The sequence below is a fragment of the Piliocolobus tephrosceles genome, chromosome 13 (genome assembly GCF_002776525.5).
Source record: "Piliocolobus tephrosceles isolate RC106 chromosome 13, ASM277652v3, whole genome shotgun sequence".
Lineage (NCBI taxonomy): Eukaryota > Metazoa > Chordata > Mammalia > Primates > Cercopithecidae > Piliocolobus > Piliocolobus tephrosceles.
Genome location: NC_045446.1, coordinates 22963177 through 22984683, shown reverse-complemented (window position 1 = coordinate 22984683; position 21507 = coordinate 22963177). Strand labels below are relative to the sequence as shown.

Genomic DNA, 21507 nt, shown 5'->3' with positions numbered 1-21507 from the left:
ACCCTCCCAAGACTAAAGCAGGAAGAAGTTGAATCTTTGAATAGAAAAATAACAGGTTCTGAGACTGAGGAAATAATTTATAGCCTACCAACCAAAAAAAGTCCAGGACCAGATGGATTCACAGCTGAATTCTACCAGAGTTACAAAGAGGAGCTGGTACCATTCTTTCTGAAACTATTCCAATCAATAGAAAAAGAGGGAATCTTCCCTAACTCTTTTTATGAGGTCAGCATCATCCTGATACCAAAGCCTGGCAGAGACACTACAAAAAAAGAGAATTTTTGGCCAATATCCCTGATGAACATCAGTGCGAAAATCCTCTATATAATACTAGCAAACCAAATCCAGTAGCACATCAAAAAGCTTATCCAACATGATCAAGTCAGTTTCATCCCTGGAATACAAGGCTGGTTCAACATATGCAAAGCAATAAATGTAATCTATAATATAAACACAACCAATGACAAAAAGCACATGATTATCTCAATAGATGCAGAAAAGGCCTTTGACAAAATTCAACAGCCCCTCATTGCAGAAACTCCCAAGAAGCTAGGTATTCGTGGAACATATCTCAAAATAATGAGAGCTATTTATGACAAACCCACAGCCAATATGATACTGAATAGGCAAAAACTGGAAGCATTCCTTTGAAAACTAGCACAAGACAAGGATGCCCTCTCGCAACACTCCTATTCAACATAGCGTTGGAAGTTCTGGCCAGGGCAATCAGGCAAGAGAAAGAAATAAAGGGCATTCAGTTAGGAAAAGAGGTGGTCAAATTGTCCCCGTTTGCAGATGACATGACTGTATATTTAGAAAACCCCATCGTCTCAGCCCCAAATCCCCTTAAGCTGATAAGCAACTTCAGCAAAGTCTCAGGATACAAAATCAATGTGCAAAAATCACAAGCATTCTTATACACCAATAAAAGACAAACAGAGAGCCAAATCACGAGTGAACTCCCATTCATAATTGCTACGAACAGAATAAAATACCTAGGAATCCAACTTACAAGGGATGTGAAGGACCTCTTCAAGGAGAACTACAAACCACTGCTCAACAAAATAAAAGAGGACACAAATGGAAGAACATTCCATGCTCATGGATAGGAAGAATCAATATTGTGAAAATGGCCATCCTGCCCAAGGTAATTTATAGATTCAATGCTATCCCCATCAAGCTACCAATGACTTTCTTCACAGAATCGGAAAAAAACTACTTTAAAGTTCATATGGAATCAAAAAAGAGCCTGCATTGCCAAGACAATCCTAAGCCAAAAGAACAAAGCTGGAGGCATCACACTACATGCCTTCAAACTATACTACAAGGCTACAGTAACCAAAACAGCATGGCACTGGTACCAAATCAGATATATATACTAATGGAACAGAAAAGAAGCCTCAGAAATAACACCACATATCTACAACCATCTGATCTTTGACAAACCTGACAAAACAAGAAATGGGGAAAGGATTCTGTATTTAATAAATGGTGCTGGGAAAACTGGCTAGCCATATGTAGAAAGCTGAAAGTGGATCCCTTCCTTACATCTTATACAAAAATTAACTTAGGATGGATTAAAGACTTAAATGTTAGACCTAAAACCAGAAAAACCCTAGAAGAAAACCTAGGCAATACCATTCAGGACATAGGCATGGGCAAAGACTTCATGACTAAAACACGAAAAGCAATGGCAACAAAAGGCAAAATAGACAAATGGGATCTAACTAAACTAAAGAGCTTCTGCACCGCAATAGAAACTATCATCAGAGTGAACAGTCAACCTACATAATGGGAGAAAATTTTTACAATCTACTCATCTGACAAAGGGCTAATACCCAGAATCTACAAAGAATTTAAACAAATTTACAAGAAAAAAAAAAATCAGAAAGTGGGCAAAGGATATGAACAGACACTTCCCCAAAGAAGACATTTATGCAGCCAACAGACACATGAAAAATTTTCATCATCACTGGTCATCAGAGAAATGCAAATAAAAACCACAATGAGATACCATCTCACACCAGTTAAAATGGCGATCATTAAAAAGTCAGGAAACAACAGATGCTGGAGAGGATGTGGAGAAATAGGAAAACTTTTACACTGTTGATGGGACTGTAAACTAGCTCAACCATTGTGGAAAACAGTGTGGCGATTCCTCAAGGATCTAGAACTAGAAATACCATTTGACCCAGCCATCCCTTTAGTGGGTATATAACCAAAGGATTATAAATCATGCTGCTATAAAGACACATGCACACGTATTTTTATTGCGGCACTATTCACAATAGCAAAGACTTGGAACCCAAATATCCATCAGTGATAGACTGGATTAAGAAAATGTGGCACATATACACCATGGAATACTATGCAGCCATAAAAAAGGATGAGTTTGGCTGGGCGCGGTGGCTCACGCTTGTAATCCCAGCACTTTGGGAGGCTGAAGCAGGCAGATTATGAGGTCAGGAGATCAGACCATCCTGGATAACACAGTGAAACCCCGTCTCTACTAAAAATACAAAACTTAGCCAGGCGTGGTCGCGGGTGCCTGTAGTCCCAGCTACTTGAGAGACTGAGGCAGGAGAATGGCATGAGCCCGGGAGACAGAGCTTGTAGTGAGCCGAGATGGTATCACTGCACTCCAGGCTGGGCGACAGAGCTGGCTGTGTATAGATTACATTTATATAGATTACGTTTATTTTTTTTCCGTCTCGAAAAAAAAAAAAAAAAAGATGAGTTCATGTCCTTTGCATGGACATGGATGAAGCTGGAAACCATCATTCTGAGCAAACTATCACAAGGACAGAAAACCAAACACTGCATGTTCTCACTAATAGGTGGGAACCGAACAATGAGAACACATGGAAACAGGGCGGGAAACATCACACACCAGGGCCTCTCAGAGGGTAGGGGGGTGGGGGTTGGGGGAAGGATAGCATTGGGAGAAATGCCTAGTGAAAAAATGACCAGTTGATGGGTCCAGCAAACCAACATGCCACGTGTATACCTATGTAACAAATCTGCACGTTCTGCACATGTACCCTATAACTTAAAGTATAATAATAATAATAATAATAATAATAATAATAATAATAATAAAGACAAGTACAGACTTTTCAAGTACACAATATTTGGACATGGTTTCAAAGGTAAGCAGCCTAGTGTACCAAGTGTGAAGACAGATATGTAAACAGATTAACATAAGATTGAAAGCCATTAGAATAGGAGTCAGTGTATTTTGTATCTGTCTAGCCTTTGAGTTTAGAAAAGATTTTATGACTGCATCAGGTTCCTAGGGGTGTTGTAACAATGTACTACATAAAACTGTGTGGATTAAATCAATAGAAATTCATTCTCTCATATTTCTGGAGGCTAGAAATATGAAATCAAGGTATCTTAAGGGAAATGCAGGTTCTGGGTGGCCAGATCTCAATATTTTTCTAAAAGTAGCCTGAAATATTGTTGTTTTTAAAATATATATGTATAATTTTGAATTCTAGAACTGTGGCAGTTAATTAGAAATTCCTTCTCTTTTAATAATTATTGGGCAGATTAATCCTGTATAGCCGTATTAAAGATCATGTGGGCTCAATTCAATTTATAATTTTTAAATATACATTTACATGTACACACAAACATATATTTTTGGAAAGAACATCACAACTTTAAATTATAAACCCAGGCACATGCATGCCAAAGGCAATGACATTCTGTCTTTAAGGAATCCCGCAGTATTTGTATTTTTCTGAATACTGCATAACATTGCTTCTTGATGAAGGAATGCTTTTATTATCTATCTTGCATGTTGACTTGCTTATAAGTGCCTTGTTGTTAGATGTTTGCTTAAGACTTTCCTTTTATGACTGTAGCTTGACATTAAAATGCATTACATGGATCAGCCTGGGTGTTGTTAAAGTCACTTTGAGAGGCTTTTTTCAGACTTTATATATTTGGTTGATAAAACACTGCTATTACTAAAGCCTCTGGGATTGAGTGTAAGACCAAAGTCTTAACAACTGTTTCGTTCATATTCAACCAAGTTCTATATTCCATCCAGGGTCTCACGGATGAAATATGTTTCTTTGAACATTAGTAAACATGAATTTTTGTGGTAACAAATTGTCATTAAGGTCTTGTAACAAAATTCTTTAGATTTCTTGGCAAAATATTTGGTCCTGTTTTCATTTCCTTGAGGGAAAAACACATGAAACTTTATAAACTATGGAACCCTCCTTATACTAGTGCCAGGCATTAAAAAAATACAACATTCAACTCTGTAATTCACCAACAATGTTTTCTTTTTGAATGATTAATCTGTGCTCAGCTTTGTGCTACAATCTGTTACATCATTTATGTCGTCAACTCTGAAGCCTTGAACCCTCGATAAAGAAAAGGTTATAAAAGTTCCTTAAGTGGATAATGTATACCAGAAGGGTATCTTCCTCACTCCTATCACAAACATCATGCTGAACACACTAATACTAATACTATAACTCAAGATATCTGAACTTATAAATCCTGGAATTTCTACCCATACACCAATGAAGAGCAATAGTCTCCATTAACCATACTGGCCTAAAGGTGTCTATGTCAGTTCAAACTTTCCATAGTGTCTAAATATATATATTCAAGTAGATGCCATAAAAGCATTTTAAAGAAGAAACAAGTATAATAGAAGTTTATTGTAACACATTTAAGGAATGAAATAATTATCCAGATTTCAGAAGCAATGTTGGGATTGGGATACTAGTAGAGATATTACGGTGAGGAAGCTAGGAAACCTCAGATTCTTGCCTCAGGATGTCTTGCTTCTCTGCCTCACAAGGTTCTCAAAGAACATAAAACACAAGAAATTACAGCAAATAAATGTCAATTCATAAGTTGTCTTTAAGCTTGACAAATCAATGAAAATCTCCAGTGAGCCAGATTAGACCAAATTAATGAGTACAGTAGCTAAATGCAGTTTAGAATCTAGGTACACATCACATGCCAGATCCAGCAGGAAAAGAGACAGAAACAGAAATCCACTGCCATGTGCTGAACCTTTGCAGCCCAGTGATCTCCCTCTCTTGTAAACACTGCCCAGCAAATATTCTGGAATCTCTCCCATCAAAATCATGGTTCTTCCTCTAGAGGACAAGAGAAGATGGGAGCATATAAAGGAGGTCTTAAAGGCACACCTTTCTTTAGCTATGAATGCCACTTCACGGACTCTCTAAAATACAAGGCAAATGTACTACATATATATTTACATATGCATACATATAAATATATATGTAAATATATTGATTTTATAATTATACATCAATGGCCACACATTTTGTGATGCAGTCCTAATATTATGTAAGCATATTTTTTAACAAGAATGAACCATAAAATGTATAATTTAATGTGATTTTATATTTACAGCCTTTTTAAAAATATCAAATGTATAAATTGAAAACTATGTCTCTTATTAGAATACAGGAACAGATTTAATAAAATGTGTTCCCCAGGTATATAAGCAATGATTTCAACACTATTCCTCCATTGTAGGAACAGGAGTATATACAAAAAGCAACAGCCCAGATGAAGGAGGGGATAATTCTATGGGAGACACAAAGAAGGAAATCCCAGAAAGTTCACTCAAAAGGCACTGTCTATTTGGAAGGATACCTTGTAATTCAGAAGACAGATGGTGAGAGAAAGGGATTCCTGTTAGAGGAAACAAAACGCTCAAAGGCTTAAATTGGTTAAAGAGTGGGGTATGTTTGGATGAGAGCAAATAGTTGATATCTGTATATTATGTCTCGATAAATGTGGAGAGAGGGAAAAGTGATTTATATCGTCCTGTAAGAGAATAAGCATAAAGCTCTCTAGCACCTTCTCAAAAGCCTATTTATTACATTGTCTCTGTTCTGTACTTTGAGTTGCTTCCCCTAATATTCCAAAATCATTTTTTCAAGTGAAAATCTAGTATTACAGTCTTGATTAGTAACCTGCATTGTCTATGGAGAGTATTCTTACAGGAAACTAGTGATGGCTAATAACCAGCAGGAGGGTGTCCTGTGGGTGACCAGCACCTGCAGCTTGCCATACTGAAAAGGAAGCATGTTAGGAAATTAATTACCAGAGAGTAGGGAGTGGCCAAGAGACCTTGATGCATGAAATAGACAGAGCCAGGTTTAGATTCTTTGGTACAGTGGGAATCTCTCATCATTCATGCAGTTTATTTCATCAGAATTTGCCTAGCACAGTTTGGTCGTGCAAACACTGAACACTAGAAGAACCAAACAAGCAAAATAGATTAAGACAGCTATGTTCATTACAATTCAGAACAACTGTAAAGTCATCCCAGAACATTTTACAATATGTACCTTCTCCAGGCACAAGATTAAAACAAATACTTGCTTAGTCTCGATATTAAACTTGAGTCAGAGGATTTTTTGGATTGACTTTACTAGACTTTATAGTAGTAACCAGATTGTTTTTCTAGACCCTTCCAATACTGATCCAATACCACAGAATTTTACAGTTGATTTTGTTGCTGTTACACTGTGACATAATTTTTTTTTGCTTTTATTATTTTTCAATTGAATTTTTACTTGAATGTTCCCAAAGTCAGAAAGCAAATTGGATTATACAGTAAAAATTATCATCTCCATCCACATCTCCTCCTCATATGCTTTTATTTCTTGTGTATATTTCCAGATACATTTTATGGAAATACGAACAGCTAAAACTACACAATCTTTTCCTCTTTCTATACAATAGTGGTATATAAAACACACTATATGAAATTTTTATGTTTATCCATTTTTAAGTGATTTAGGATGTCTCAAAATGTTTGCCTTTACAAATAATATTGCAATAAATAACTTTGTTACATGTAATTTTGAGCTTATGCAAGTATAGCTCTAGAATAAAATTAGGAAGTCTAATTGTAGAAGTAAAATACATGAACAATTATAAATCCAGTAAATATTGCCAGAGTACCCCCTTTTTTATTTATTTCAAAAATTTACACTCTCACTAGCTGCGAATGAGAGTGTCTTCCATACTTTGGGTCTACAAATCCCACAGGTAAAATTGGTAAGGTTTTCATTCTCTTCTTGAATGTGTTTCTCAACCTGAAGATAAATGAAAACTCTTCCATGTCCGCAATAAAAACAAAAACATACAACTTCAATAACAAAAGGAAGAATTGTTCTTCCTTTTGTTAGGAAAAAAGATATAAAAGAAAGACATAAATAAAGTGGATTCCAGCAGAATTTTATTTCAGTGACAAATCCAGCAGATAATATTTGTTAAGTGTTTTCATTTGTGAAAATTCTGCTGATGACTAATGTTACCAAAGTTGAATGTGAGGATGATAAAAATCGATTAATATAGCCAGAAATTACTTATGTTATGTTTTTTGCATGCTTTGTGGTTTTCTTTGAGTCACCTTTGGTTTCATCTATTTATCCAAAATGTTGAAATATTCACATATTAAAGAGCTACAAAATGAATATACGTATGTGGCCAGACTTCTTGCATCTAGCAATAGTAAAACAAAAGACTCTTTCTGATTTTGAGAATCTATTTATTATGATCCAAATAACAATTAGGCAGGAAAAATTCACAGTGAAATAATTAAGAACAATTATTACACTATTGAGTTTGGAGAGGTATTTCAGTTTCAGGTAATTGATTCCAAACCAGCTGTGAATCAAATAGATGTGCTTGTAAACAACTAAACATTTCCAGTGACTCCAAGAAGCTAAATCTAGTAGTCTAAAATACCACTTCAGGAATGTACAAAAATAAGAAGAAAGGTAAATTATGCTAGGTTGTTTCGTTGTTGTTGTTGTTTGGTGTTTTTCGTTGTTGTTGTAGAGGAAGAGGGTAATTCTGACCAGTAATATGCACAATAATCACCTATGGGCTTGGTTAAAATAGAAATTCTGATTCAGTAATTCTGTGGTAAGGCCTGAAATTCTGCCTTTTCAGCAAACTGCAAGGTGATATCAATGCTGCTGGCTCATGAACCACGTAAAGGTATAGAGAAGAGAAATATGATCCAAGTTGGTAACACTTTAATCCCTATATCAGACTTTGAGTGTACTGTGCTGCTATATCCACTTTGCATGCATAAAGTTCATGGAGCAAGAGGTTATAAGCTCAACTATAATCCATGCTATTTTCATAAGAAGAACAGAAAAACAGAACAACTTTACCACCTCTCCCTATTATTAGAAAAAATCAGAGAGAAAATTCACAGCATCTTCCTATGAAAAGAATAATACTTGCTAGTGATTATATTAGTTTGGTGGGGCTGCCATAAGAAAGTATTATGCTGGTGCAAAAGGAATTGTGTTTTTTGCCATTACCTTTAATAGACTGGGTTGTTAAACAACAGAAGTTTTCCTATAGTTCTAGGATAAAAGTTCAAAATCAAGGTCTTGGCAGCTTTCACTTTTCCTGAGGGCTTTGAAAAAAGAATTTTCTAGGCCTCTCTTTAGGGTTTATAGATGCTGTTTTCTTTCATTGTCTCTTCACATCATCTTTTCTCTGTGTATATGTCTGTGTCCAAATTTCACCTTTTTATAAGGACATCAGCCATGTTGATTACTTCTGTAAAGGCCGTATCTCCAAATATGGTCACGTTTTCAAGTATTGGGGTTTAGGACTTAAACTTTTTTTTTTTTTTTTTTTTTGAGATGGAGTCTCACTCTGTCGCCCAAGCTGGAGTAAAATGGTACCATCTCTGCTCACTGCAACCTCCGCTTGCTGAGTTCAAAGATTCTCCTGCCTCAGCCTCCTGAGTAGCTGGATTACAGGCACCTGCCATTATGCCCAGCTAATTGTTGTACTTTTGGTAGAGATGGGGTTTCACCATGTTGGCCAGGCTGGTCTTTAACTCCTGACCTCAGGAGATCCACCTGCCTCAGCCTCCCAAAGTGCTGGGATTACAGGCGTGAGCCTAATCTAACTTGCCCAGCCTAACTTTTGAAATTTGAGGTGAACACAATTTCACCCATAACAGAATTTCCCCCAATTCTGTGTCATTCTGCCCAAATCTCTTACCTGTAAAAGGGGAAAAGTATGCTGTGGAAACAATGAAGTAATTACATTCAGCAGGCATAAACAGCAGAAGAAGGCATCACTCACTCTTCCAGCTGATATTTACAAGGGTATTTATTAATTATATAGAGTAAATGTTGAAATTACCTTCCATTTAGTGGCTAGAAAGATAGTCAGGGACAAATTAAGTACATGAAAGTACAAACATCTAGACCTACTTTTGCATCAACCTTCTATTATTTACTAGGTATGTGTCTTTTCACTCACTGTATGAATTCCTTAAGACAGGTTCTTATCTGTGAAATGGGATCAAATAGTTTCTCATAGGTACTTACTATCTTGTGTGATAGATTGTATTATTGTGCTCAATTGTATTAGTCAGGGTCTAGTCAGTACAAAAAACACATCAGTAATTTGAACATGAAAATTTTAGGATATCTAACCATAAACAGATATAAGGTGGTTAAATTGAAAAAAAAAAAAAAATTGGACTCTAATGGGCACACACATAGCAAATCCAGGTAGTAGCTGCCACCAAAATGACAGAGAACAAGGAAGTGACAAACTGCTTAGAAGACTGTCCCCTCAAGGGTGAGATTCAAATGCCTTGGAGAAGGTATATCTACCTTACCACAGGAGTATGCATCCTGTTGGTCTGCTTAGAAGCTTGTATGCAAAGAAACTTACTAGGGGATAAGACTGCAGCTAACCAGTGGACCTCTGATGTGACTGCTACCATGCTTCCTATACAATGAGCTTCTGACTGCTGCACTGTGGGGTGGGGGGAGGGGGGAGAGATAGCATTAGGAGCTATACCTAATGTAAATGATAAGTGAATGGGTGCAGCACACCAACATGGCACATGTATACCTGTGTAACAAACCTGCACATTGTGCACATGTACCCTAGAACTTAAGGTATAATATAAATAAATAAATAAATAAAATAAAATAAAATTTAAATTTAAATTTTAAAAAACCTCACTGGAACCATGATATGCTTACCAGATAAAGCACAAGACATTCAACTACACATGAATTAACCAATGAATAACTTTTAGTATGTCTCATGCAATATTTGTGGTATATAGTATAACGAAATTAATCATTATTTATCCAAAATTCAAATTTAACTGGGAATCCTTTATTTTGTTTGTGAAATCCTACAACTTTAATCAGGAAGGAAAACCCTTTGCTCCTGCTCTGGCTTTGCAGTGTCCCTCCAGCACCCTCTACTGACCAATATTGAGCTGACTAAAGAGAAATGTTCACAGGGTCCAGCTCCCGTATCACACGGCAAGGCAATAAAATGATTCTGGGCTGGGTCAGTACATCAATGATTCCCCTCCTCCAACATTTCCTGTCAGAAAACTATAACTTACTTTCTCCTTAACAGGTGATTTGCTGTATCCACTCCACCACAGAATAATGAACATCCTCACTCCATTGATTTTGAGTTTGGCCATCTGACTTGCATTGATTAATAGTATATGAGCAGATGTAATGTGTGCATCCTTAAAGCAAAAGCTTTAAGAAGACTCGTGAATTTCCACAAGTTATTATTGTTTCCCTCTGCCAGAAAAATTGTATATCCCAAATAATAACTATTTCTTCAGCTTAGATTCCAAAATGAGAAAACTCTTGGGGAAGAGATTTCACAGCTCACTCACAAATGCTAGCAAGTAATGCAAAAGAAAAGAAATGTTTGCTCTGGTAAGCAACTGAGATTCTGCCTGTTTTAAAAACTGCAACAAAGCTGACTAATACACTTAACATATATAAAGCATTGGTTATAGTTCTTAGCATATCACTTAACTGTGAATTAGATAAACAACATAGCATATAAAAAGTAACACGCATCTTGAAAGAAGAAAGATTTGAATTCTAAATAAGGCTTTATTATATATTAATGTTAATGTAATAATACATCATAAAGAGAGCAGATAACACAGAATAAAAGAGAGAGAGCAGATAACCACTGAAGGATAGTAGGCTAGATAATAACACAATCGGACTATGTTGTAGAAAAATTACTCAAGTTCAGCAAACTTTTTCTGTGAATGGTCAGATAGTAAATATTTTAGGCTTTCTAGGACATATGGTGTCTGTTGCAATGACTAAACTCTGTCTCAGTAGTGCTAAAAGAACCACAGACAATATGGAACGAATAAGGGTGACTGTGTTCCAATAATTTTTTTTTTTTTTCAAAAACAGGAGATGGGCTATCCACAGGTCATCGTTTGCCAGCTATTGCTCTGACAAAACTACTCCACTCTTACCCCTTGATGTGTAGTTCCCCACTAAAATCCACAGTAATGTATTTAAAATATAAAACAAATCAAATTTTATTCTGCTTAATAACTTCCTGGGTCTTTCCAACATACTTAGAACAAAATCAAGAACTTGTATCATGACCCCTAAAACCGAATAAGTTCTGAGACCTGTTAAATTTTTCTAAGCCATTTTGAATGTCACTCTCTCTGCAATAAATGACTTATGGTTTCTTGTTCTAGTCATAATTGTGGAGGCCCATTCTTGGTAGGCCCTGACTGTACTCACACAGTTGCAACTTGATAATTCCCTTCATGCTTCCTAGTGTGCCCCACACCTCCCCTGTCCTGGGCTTCTTTATTGATGCTGCAGTGTGGGAAAACAAGACTCTCATTTGTTGCAAAAACATGCATATTCCAGATGTGCAGATGAGTAATACATTCTGGTTTAAACACTTGATCAATGGGCAATGGTAGCTGGTGGGTAAATTTTCTCACTCCTTCTTGAGACAGTTTATATGATTTCTCAGAGAATTCCTAAAGAGCAAGCCAACAGTCACTCTTACCTGGTAAGAGTTAGCATGATAACATATCCTCATATTGGCTCTACTGCCTGCTGGGTTTCACCCTCCTTGTGCCTACTTCTGCTCTCTGGGTTTTTACTTTTCAATAGTGCCACATAGCCTTCACAGGGCAGGAGCATCGCCATCATGGACAAGCACCTCATTCTAAAATTCACCTTAATCAAAAACTGCCTAAATCCAAAGGGCATGAGCCTAATGGCCAAGGTCAGCATAACCATAAATCACAAATAACATCTCCAACCAGAAGCATTCCAAACTCCTCCTTCACCAGAGACATGCTAGCCTCAAGATAATGTCCTTTGGCTGGAAAGATGTGAGCCCCAAAATATCCTCCCCTCTGCCCAGAGACATTCCAGTCCCATCATAAAACTTCTCCTCCACACAGAAACATTCCAAGCTTGTAATAAGCCTCCTTACCCTGAAACCAATATATACTCTTAGTCTGTAAGAGAAAGCACTCCTGACTAAAAATCAGACAGAAGCCCCTCTCAGGTTTTTAATCTAAAATAAACCTGTCTTTGACTGTCAAGCCACGTTTCATGTTTCTTTCCTTTTTCTTTCACTCTTACAAACGTTTGCCTAGGGCCCAGCATTTGGGAGCACAGACTGAGGTACCACACCTCACTCTTGCTTTTGTAGCCACACCACCTTTTTGTTTTCACTGGAACTTGGAAGCTTGTTGCTATCATAGGGCCTTTGCACTTACTGTTCTATCTGCACCCAGGTCTTTGCATGGATGGCTGTTTTATGTCATTCAGACCTCAGTTCAAATATCACCACCTCAGAAAAGCATTCCCTGACTAAATCTAGAAACATGAAATCTAAACAAATGCCCTACTATTCTGTATATATTACCAGGTTTAATTATTTTCATAGCTCTTAGTACTATAAAAATTCTGATTGCTGCATTTAGTTGCTTTGTTATTCTCTCTCTTGCCACTGCCTTTGGTGAAGCCCCAGTAGACTGTAAGCTCCACATGAAAGGAACAATGTCCACCATGCTTCCTGATGCACTTTTACATCTAGAAGAGTATCTAGACCTAAGAGACACAGGGTACACAATGTTTAATGTTAATGAATAAATGGGAATTCAAACTAGAGAAGAGGCTGTGATTTGAAAACCTAGTTAACTAGAAATCACTTGTATTAGTCAGCTGCATAATACATCCTCATGTTGGCTCAATCAGTTTCAGGGAATCATAATCAAAGGAAGAATGTAAAACAGGTAGAAAATGAAGTTTATCTTTGGAAAACAGAATGATTGTTTCTGAGATGGGCACAGGTACAGCTAGATCTACACTGAGTTCCCAAAATGGCCAGAAAATATTTGGAAACTAAAAGAGATACAGTTTTTTAAAAAGCTTTTAAGGAAATTGGGTCATCAATTGGAGTATCTAATTGGTAATCTGCATAATAAGAAGGCTAGCCAATTGTGTTAACCCATTTGTACTGGAGTGAATATGTGAATACAAGGAGAAGAAGAAGTAGCTTCATATTTAAAGCTTTAAAAGCTTTCTGAATCAATTAAATGCATCCTGGTTCACATTTGCACATACTAGATAACTGTTGTGAAATAAATCCAAGCATCTGATCATTTTCAGAGAAACACTTTAAGAACTTATACTTTGTAAGTTCATATCCCTCTCCCTTTGATGAGAGCTGAGCTATGATCAGGTATCCACCATGGCTTTGAGAAATAAAATTCTAGGAAAATGAGGATAATTAATTGCAACTCGAAGTGGCATAAGGGACTTTTCTTCCAAATCTGCTCCTGGGACCCATGCTTTATCTTAGGTTTAAATGATAGAGGATGACATAGAGTACAGATTGCCCATAACTTTTTTAATTTAACAAATTAAACATCCAACAAAAATCAAAATATTTTCATGTTGCCTCATTTTAGAATAGTTTACATTCTAACACTGGAGAATTGTCAGAGAGTCTGCCCCATTATCAATGAGATCATGCCTTTATCCTTTGCTTCCTTATGTTCATCAAATTAGACTGTTTTATCACATAATTGGCTTTAAGTTTAACATTGTGCCTGATAGACAGCAGTCACTCAGTCCATGCTTCTAAAATCAAGAAGTCCTTATGCAGCTTTTGATTTGGTGCACCGTTGCTACTGTCTTAGGCTGTGTTTGTTGCTACAACAAAGTTCTATAGACTGAGTAGCTTCTAAAGCATAGAAATTTATTTCTCACCGTTCTAGAGAGGGAAAGTCTAAGATTAAGGCACTGGCAGATTTAATGTCTGACAAGGGCTCTATTTTCTTTTCTTTTCTTTCTTTTTTTTTTTGAGATGGAGTCTTGCTCTGTCACCCAGGCTGGAGTACAGTGGCACAATCTCGGCTCATTGCAACCTCTGCTTCCTTCGTTCAAGCAATTCTCCTGCCTGAGCCTCCTGAGAAGCTGGGATTACAGGCAAGCACCATCACACCTGGCTAATTTTTGTATTTTTAGTAGAGACGGGGTTTCACCATGTTGGTCAGACTGGTCTCGAACACCTGACCTCATGATCTGCCCACCTTGGCCTCCCAAAGTGCTGGGAATACAGGCATGAGCCACTGTGCCCAGCCAGCTCTATTTCTTAGCTCTATTTCTTACAAATGGCATCTTCTTACTTTGTCCTCATATGGCAAAACAACAAACAAGCTCAATAAAGTGGATCCCTCATGCTGTAATAGCCTCCCAAAGACTCCCTCTCTTAACACTATCACCTTAGGTGTTAGGTTTCAGCATATGAATTTTGAAGGAACACAAACATTAAAATCATAGTAGCTACCAAGGGACAGGCTGGGGATTGTCATTTTAATCCCCTCCCATAATATCAACTTTCTGTATCAGGATGCTATTTGAACTTCTTTTCAAAAACACATAAATAATTTCCTATAGCAAGAAAGAAGCATATAATCATTTGTGCACCAAAACATAAGCTTCTTGAATTCAGATGGAACTGTGACTTTTCAATGCCCTGGGATACTGAGATGCTCTCTTTACTGCATGCTATGGCTCAAGTCCATCTTTCTCAAAGAAAATACCAACTTATCCCAAATTAAAACTTAGTCTTCTTAGTTGAGCTATGTACAAGATGTGAATTCATTGGAGAAATCCTAGAAACCTCCTTTTCTTAGAACAAACATTTTTCCTCCCTTCTCTCCCAACTTTTTCTGACATCACTTTAACAGAAAGAAATGAAAGTCCTTTTAACTTATGTAGGTAACATCCATAGTCTATAATGGAAAGACTGTTGAGGTCTCAAAAAGAGAAATGATTTCTCAGCTGAGAGTTTCACTTCTAGTGGCGCAGAGGGTAGGAAAAACTTAAAACAAGAATTCAAGAAAAGCCTTTTTTTATATTTGGCCCTAATGTGGGTAAAAGATTCAAAAGGCCTAGAAAGAAAGGAAAATGAATCATTCTTAAAGCTCTCTAAAACCTCACCCAACTCTACCTGAGAAGGGAAAAAAGTGATTCAGATCTAAAGTTCTTGAATATAATTTGGCTGTGCTAAAAGCAAGAGCCTATGACATCTTCATACTAGAAATGGAAGAAAATGCTTTTGGAAAATATGTAAATCATTCCTGGATGTCATACTCTTTCTTCTCTAAGAAACTCATATTAAACCTTGAAGCAGAGCCTTCACTTTAGTTACTGTCCTGAGCATTCTACCCTTAGTTAGTTAAATATTGCCACCAACCTTTTTGTTTAATTGTTAAAACTCTGTTTAACTGTGGAAATCTGATGGGTTATCACAGTCACTGAGATCAGTAGAAGAGTTTAATCAATTTCTAAATAATAAATCAACTTTTCATGCCCTCTATAATCTCAATGTAACACATGGCAATTCATAGCCATTACACTACATTTATCTTTAATGAATAATAAATGGTACATTGGTATTGACTGAACAAGCGATTAAATATTCCATCAGTGGCAGAACACAGAAATATTTTTAAATTATTAATAAGTCACCAGCTTTGCTTCTCAGGTACAATCATCTTCTTGTTGGAACAACTTATTTTCATTTTTATTATCATAGACAAGTGCAATCAAATGCCATTTCAAACCACTTCTGGTCAATCTCCAGCATAGGACCGATAACTTCTAGTTTCACTTCTTAACAGCTGTGAAGGGCAATAGATTTGGTTAAAAAGAAAAATACATATGAAAGAGATGTGGAGTTCAAGTAAAAATCCAAGAAAGAGGATTATAAAAAAATTATCTTATTAGATTTTCTCATACTGGTTTCAAAAGATAGGTATAATAAAGTACTTGTGAAATTTTATGAAATATTACATACATAAAATTGTCAAGACTTTAAAGAATAGACTCATCACATGTACAAAAGAGTTTACCCTTATCAAAAGAAAAAGAGAAAGAGACAAATTAAAACTGTGTACAGAATACCGTGACAAGATTCTAAATTAACTAAGAAGGGAGAAAATATTTTAAAAGTTGGAGTTTGATTAAAGTAACCCATGGACTATAGTTTGAATGTGTGTCCCCTCCCAGATGCACATTGAAACTTCTTCCTGATTGTGGTAGTATTAAGAGGTTAGCCTTTTAGAGAAATGACTGAATGCCTTATGAATGGGCTGGAGGGAGCTAGCTTAAGTCCCTTTTCCCCTTCTGATTCTGCCAACCATGTGAGGACGAAGTGTTCATTCCCTCAGGAGGACAGAGAAACAGGACAACATCTCAAAAGCCGAGAGAGCAGCCTTCACCAGACACCAAACCTGGTGGTCCTTGACTTTAAACTTCCCAGCCTTCAGAGTTGTAAAAAAAATTTCGATTATGTATAAATTACCCAGTCTGTAGTACTTGTTATACCAGCACAAATGGACTAAGATACAAACCAAAGAGCATGAGAACATTAATTTCCTAAGGTAACTTTCACAGAGTTCAGATACAACCCTGAGGTGGGAAGTTATGAACACATTTATCTGACACATATTTATTAAATTTCATTAGACTTTTAAGGTCTTAGACGTTTGAAACTGCTTGCTAAAACTTTATGATCTATAAGAAAGAACAAAGCAGACATAGGTCCTGCCCTCAAAGTTTTACAGTGTTTTGGAAAGGAAAAAAAAGCATGTAAATATCATCTAAGTTATGAAATATATCATTGTGTGAAATTAGCATGTTATACTTATATGTTTCTCTGGCATCTAACACAATTCCTGGCACAGTAAGAAAAATGTAAATTAATTTATTCCAGACAAATTTATTGAATATCTATTATATGTTTCATCAAAATACTAGACATGCAAAGATAAATAAAACATTGTCCTTCATCAGCCCACAGTTTAATAGAAGAATGAGATAGTAAAGATTTGTTGAGTTGAATTGACAAATTTATGATCACTGCACTTCAGGAAATCTCAACCTGAAGAATTCTGAAATGAAAAGGTATCGCAAGTCATGGGAGACTGTAGAGAAATAGTATAATGACTAGATAACCACACATCATCCATTAATCATCATAGGGTTTGACTCCAAGTAACATAAAACCTGACAGGGCTTTAGAAATATGGATTTCTTTCTTTTTCTTCATCTAAAAAAAAAAAATGGAGGTCAATAGTTTCAGGTGAAGGTTCATTGGCTCAACAAGTTTGGAGCCTCCAGTGGCATGTCTGTAATTTTCTTGGCCTTTCCCTTACGATTGAAAATGATTGAAGCAGCTCTACATCTCATCTTCACACTACACTCAAGACAGGAAACCAGAGCTGGTTCAAAATACAAAAATTCACTTCCCTCTTCTCACTTTCTTTGAGCAAAAGCCTCTCCCAGCACCCCTCCCCCACAGACCCCATATCCCATCAGACTGCTATTATGTCTCATTGCTCAGAATTTGTCTACATGACTGCCTTTAAACCAGTAGCCCGCTTTCCAACTTGGACCCGGCAGAATGGCTCCCGCAAAGAAGGGTGGCGAGAAGAAAAAGGGCCGTTCTGCTATCAACGAGGTGGTGACCCGAGAATACACCATCAACATTCACAAGCGCATCCATGGAGTGGGCTTCAAGAAGCGCGCCCCTCGGGCACTCAAAGAGATTCGGAAGTTTGCCATGAAGGAGATGGGAACTCCAGATGTGCGCATTGATACCAGGCTCAACAAAGCTGTCTGGGCCAAAGGAATAAGGAATGTCCCATACCGAATCCGTGTGCGGCTGTCCAGAAAACGTAATGAGGATGAAGATTCACCAAATAAGCTCTACACTTTGGTTACCTATGTACCTGTTACCACTTTCAAAAATCTACAGACAGTCAATGTGGATGAGAACTAATCGCTGATCATCAAATATATCAAATAAAGTTATAAAATTGAAAAAAAAAAAAAAAAAACCAGTAGCCCAGCCTACCTCTTCTGCAAAAAAGAAAAAAACGAAACAAAACAAAACAAAAAACAAAAAACAAAAACAAAACAGGCTGTTTTAGGACATAAGAGAGAAGAGAGATCTTTTAAGAATGCGAAACAAATAGCGCTGGCCACAGATCCTTAGCAAAAGGAAAAGGAACTAGGCATAGAAACAAATGAGATGGTACATATCTGATAAAAATCAACTTGTAAATGGCAGGTATAAATGACAAGGAAGGCGTACATTAAAATAGGTAAGTGGTCCCTACCTGAGGGCATCTGCAATGTGACAGGGTCAGTGTTTGAAGGGCATTTTCAACCACATAAATACAGAAGGAAAGAAAGAATAGAACCATTTATTGCTAGGGCAGAAGGTACACTTTAAATCAACTGGCATTGACTGAGCACTTATTACTTGTAAAACTTTTTGCTAGTCAATGGGGACCATTCAGAAATCTGTCTTTCTCTTATATTTTGGTCCCTCTGTTGCTCTTGATTTCCAAAAACTCATTCAATATATATAGGAAAGAATGTATCTGAGTTTTGAGACAATATTATTTAAAGGTGGCTAAATAGTCCCCGATTAAAATTGTTTTAAAAAGTGAGAAGGCAGGTGATATGGTTTGGCTGTGTCCCTGCCCAAATCTCATCTTGAATTGTAGCTCCCATAATCCCCACATGTTGTGGGATGGATGTGGCGGGAGGTAATTGAATCATGGGGGTAGCTTTTTCTATACTGTTCTTGTAGTAGTGAATAGGTCTCACAAGATCTGATGGTTTAATAAGGGAGCGGGTTTTATAAGGCACTCCCCTTTCAACTGGCTCTCATTCTCTCTTTTTGCCTGCTGCTATGTAAGAAGTCCCTTTTCTCTTCCTTCGTCGTCTGCTATGATTGTGAGGCCTCCCCAGCTGTGTGAAACTGTGCGTTCATTAAACCTCTTTATAAATTACCCAGTCTCAGCTATGTCTTTATCAGCAGCATGAAAATGGACTAATACAGCAGGTTTTTGAATTGTCATAGCATGATCAAAACTTCCCAGCTGGACATCCAGCATACTGGTGCAAGGGGGAGGAGGTAACAGTGTATCAGCTGATACACTGTTTACCTCATCCCCCGGGGCAGCCAAGGAGGGTCAAGGGTTAGTTACCTCATCCCCCGGGGCAGCCAAGGAGGGTCAAGGGTTAGTTAAGTCTCTTATATTTACCACCATGTGCCTTATGCATATTATCACTTACAATACTCTGCAATCGGAAAAGAGTCGGATAATCCTGCTATAAATGGCAGTTTGATATTGGACCATGGAAAACTTCTAAATGAATTATTAATTCAATCGTTTGCATACAACTAGAAAATAGAGAAATGATTATTTGGGGTCAGCATGCATTCGCCAGGATACCTACTCCCAAACAAATGTTGTTTTCCTTTTGTTGAAACATTGAAATGGGTGGATACTCAAAATGGATTCTCTAATAATGTCACAGAAGTTAAGATGAGACAGTGCTCTCTAAACCTTCACATAGCACATTAACATAAATTAACCAAGCCAATTCAAGAAATTGCACTCACTTTTTAAAATTAACAAATAGTTTTGGATTACCAAAAATATCATGGTCACTCCCAAGATCTCATAATACAAACGTTGTGTTCAGGCCTTTTCTATGAAACAAAAAGATTCCACACTGTCCTCTTCCCCAAGCATCTTCAGAGAAGTGGCATTTGAGTGGAATCACAAGGAAGAAATGAAATTTTCTTATATGTATCTGGGAGGACAATTCAAGTTGTACTATGCTTGTCAATCATTGTGTTTGTCTTCCCTAGAAAGGAGGTGCATTCAAATACACAAAGAATGCACCAAGTAAGAATGAGAGAGTACGGTGGTGGGTACAGAAAACAGAAGTGAAGTAGAGGTTTTTCCATTTTACCAAAATTTGTATAATTAACTTCTTTTTTTCATAAGACAGCCAAAGTTGGCTGCTACTTCTCATAAGAGAAAGAGCCTACCTGAATCATACTGTAGCAGAACAGTGTAGTAAGGCTAAGAGAGAAGAGGAAGTGTCATGTTTATTGGGAAAAGAGCACAGCTCAGCCTGACCAGTTGATTAGAGTGCAGTATTGCTAGTATACATGGGTCACACTCACACACACATATTCATAATATTTTTTAAAGTTAGGTTTTGTTCTGAATTTAATTAGACAAGTACACATAATCTTTGGAAGCAAAGAGACTGATATGGTTTGGCTCTGTGTGCCCACCCAAATCTCATGTCAAATTGCATTACCAATGTAGGGGGAGGGAACTGATGGCAGGTGATTGTATCATGGGGACAGATTATTCCCTTGCTGTTCTCATGATAGTGAGTGAGATCTGGTTGCTTCAAAGTGTGTAGCTCTCTCTCTCACTCTGCCATGTGAAGTAAATGCTTGCTTCCCCTTCACCCTTCTGCCATGATTGCAAGTTTCCTGAGGGGTCCCCAACCATGCTTTCTGTACAGCCTGTGAAACTGTGGGTCAATTAAACCTCTTTTCATCATAAATTACCTAGTCTCAGGTATGCCTTTATAGTAGTGCAAGAGTAATATAGAGACTGTAGAGGCAGGGTAAAAGCGGATGAAGCAAGTATCTCAGGAAAGATTTCCTTATTTCCCAAAGTTTCCCCAAAATACATGTAGTTACCAGTCCAGGAAATGTACAATCTTCCCTCTCTTAGGTTGTTCAGTACTTACTATGACCCTGTCCTATACTTAGGGATATTGTTCTGGAAAGTAAGTAGTGTTTGAGAGCAGTGTCTGTACTGCTTTTACAACCTGTATGACTAATACATATGTTTCTTAATCTACACATGCCTCAGTTTCTTCATCCACAAAATAGTTAAAACAGGATTATATCTGTCCTGCTCCTTTAAAAACAGAAACAAACTTAACTTGGTTTTGTTTTGTTCTCTATTTTTCATTTCAGTCCTGACTTCCTCATTTTCTCACTGTTACAAACACCTGAGACTGGGTAATTTATAAAGGAAAGAGATTTAATGGACTTGCAATTCCACATGGCTGGGGAGACCTCAGGAAACTTACAATCATGGTGGAAGGCAAAGGGGAAGCAAGGACCTTCTTCACATGGTGGTAGGAAGAAGTACAAGCAGGGAAATGCCAGATGCTTATGAAACCATCAGATCTCATGAGAACTCACTATTATGAGAACAACATGAGGGAAACTGCCCCCATGATCCAATTACCTCCAACTGGGTCCCTCCCT

At 37.2% G+C, this 21507-nt stretch overlaps 1 protein-coding gene across 1 annotated transcript; it reads left to right on the top strand.

Annotated features, from left to right (window-relative positions):
• The first annotated feature begins 17786 nt into the window (after positions 1-17786).
• LOC111521899 (60S ribosomal protein L31) lies at positions 17787-18241 on the top strand. The gene has a single exon (XM_023185543.3). The coding sequence runs from the start codon at positions 17806-17808 to the stop codon at positions 18181-18183; it is 378 nt and encodes a 125-aa protein (XP_023041311.1). The 5' UTR covers positions 17787-17805; the 3' UTR covers positions 18184-18241.
• The last annotated feature ends 3266 nt before the right edge of the window (positions 18242-21507 follow it).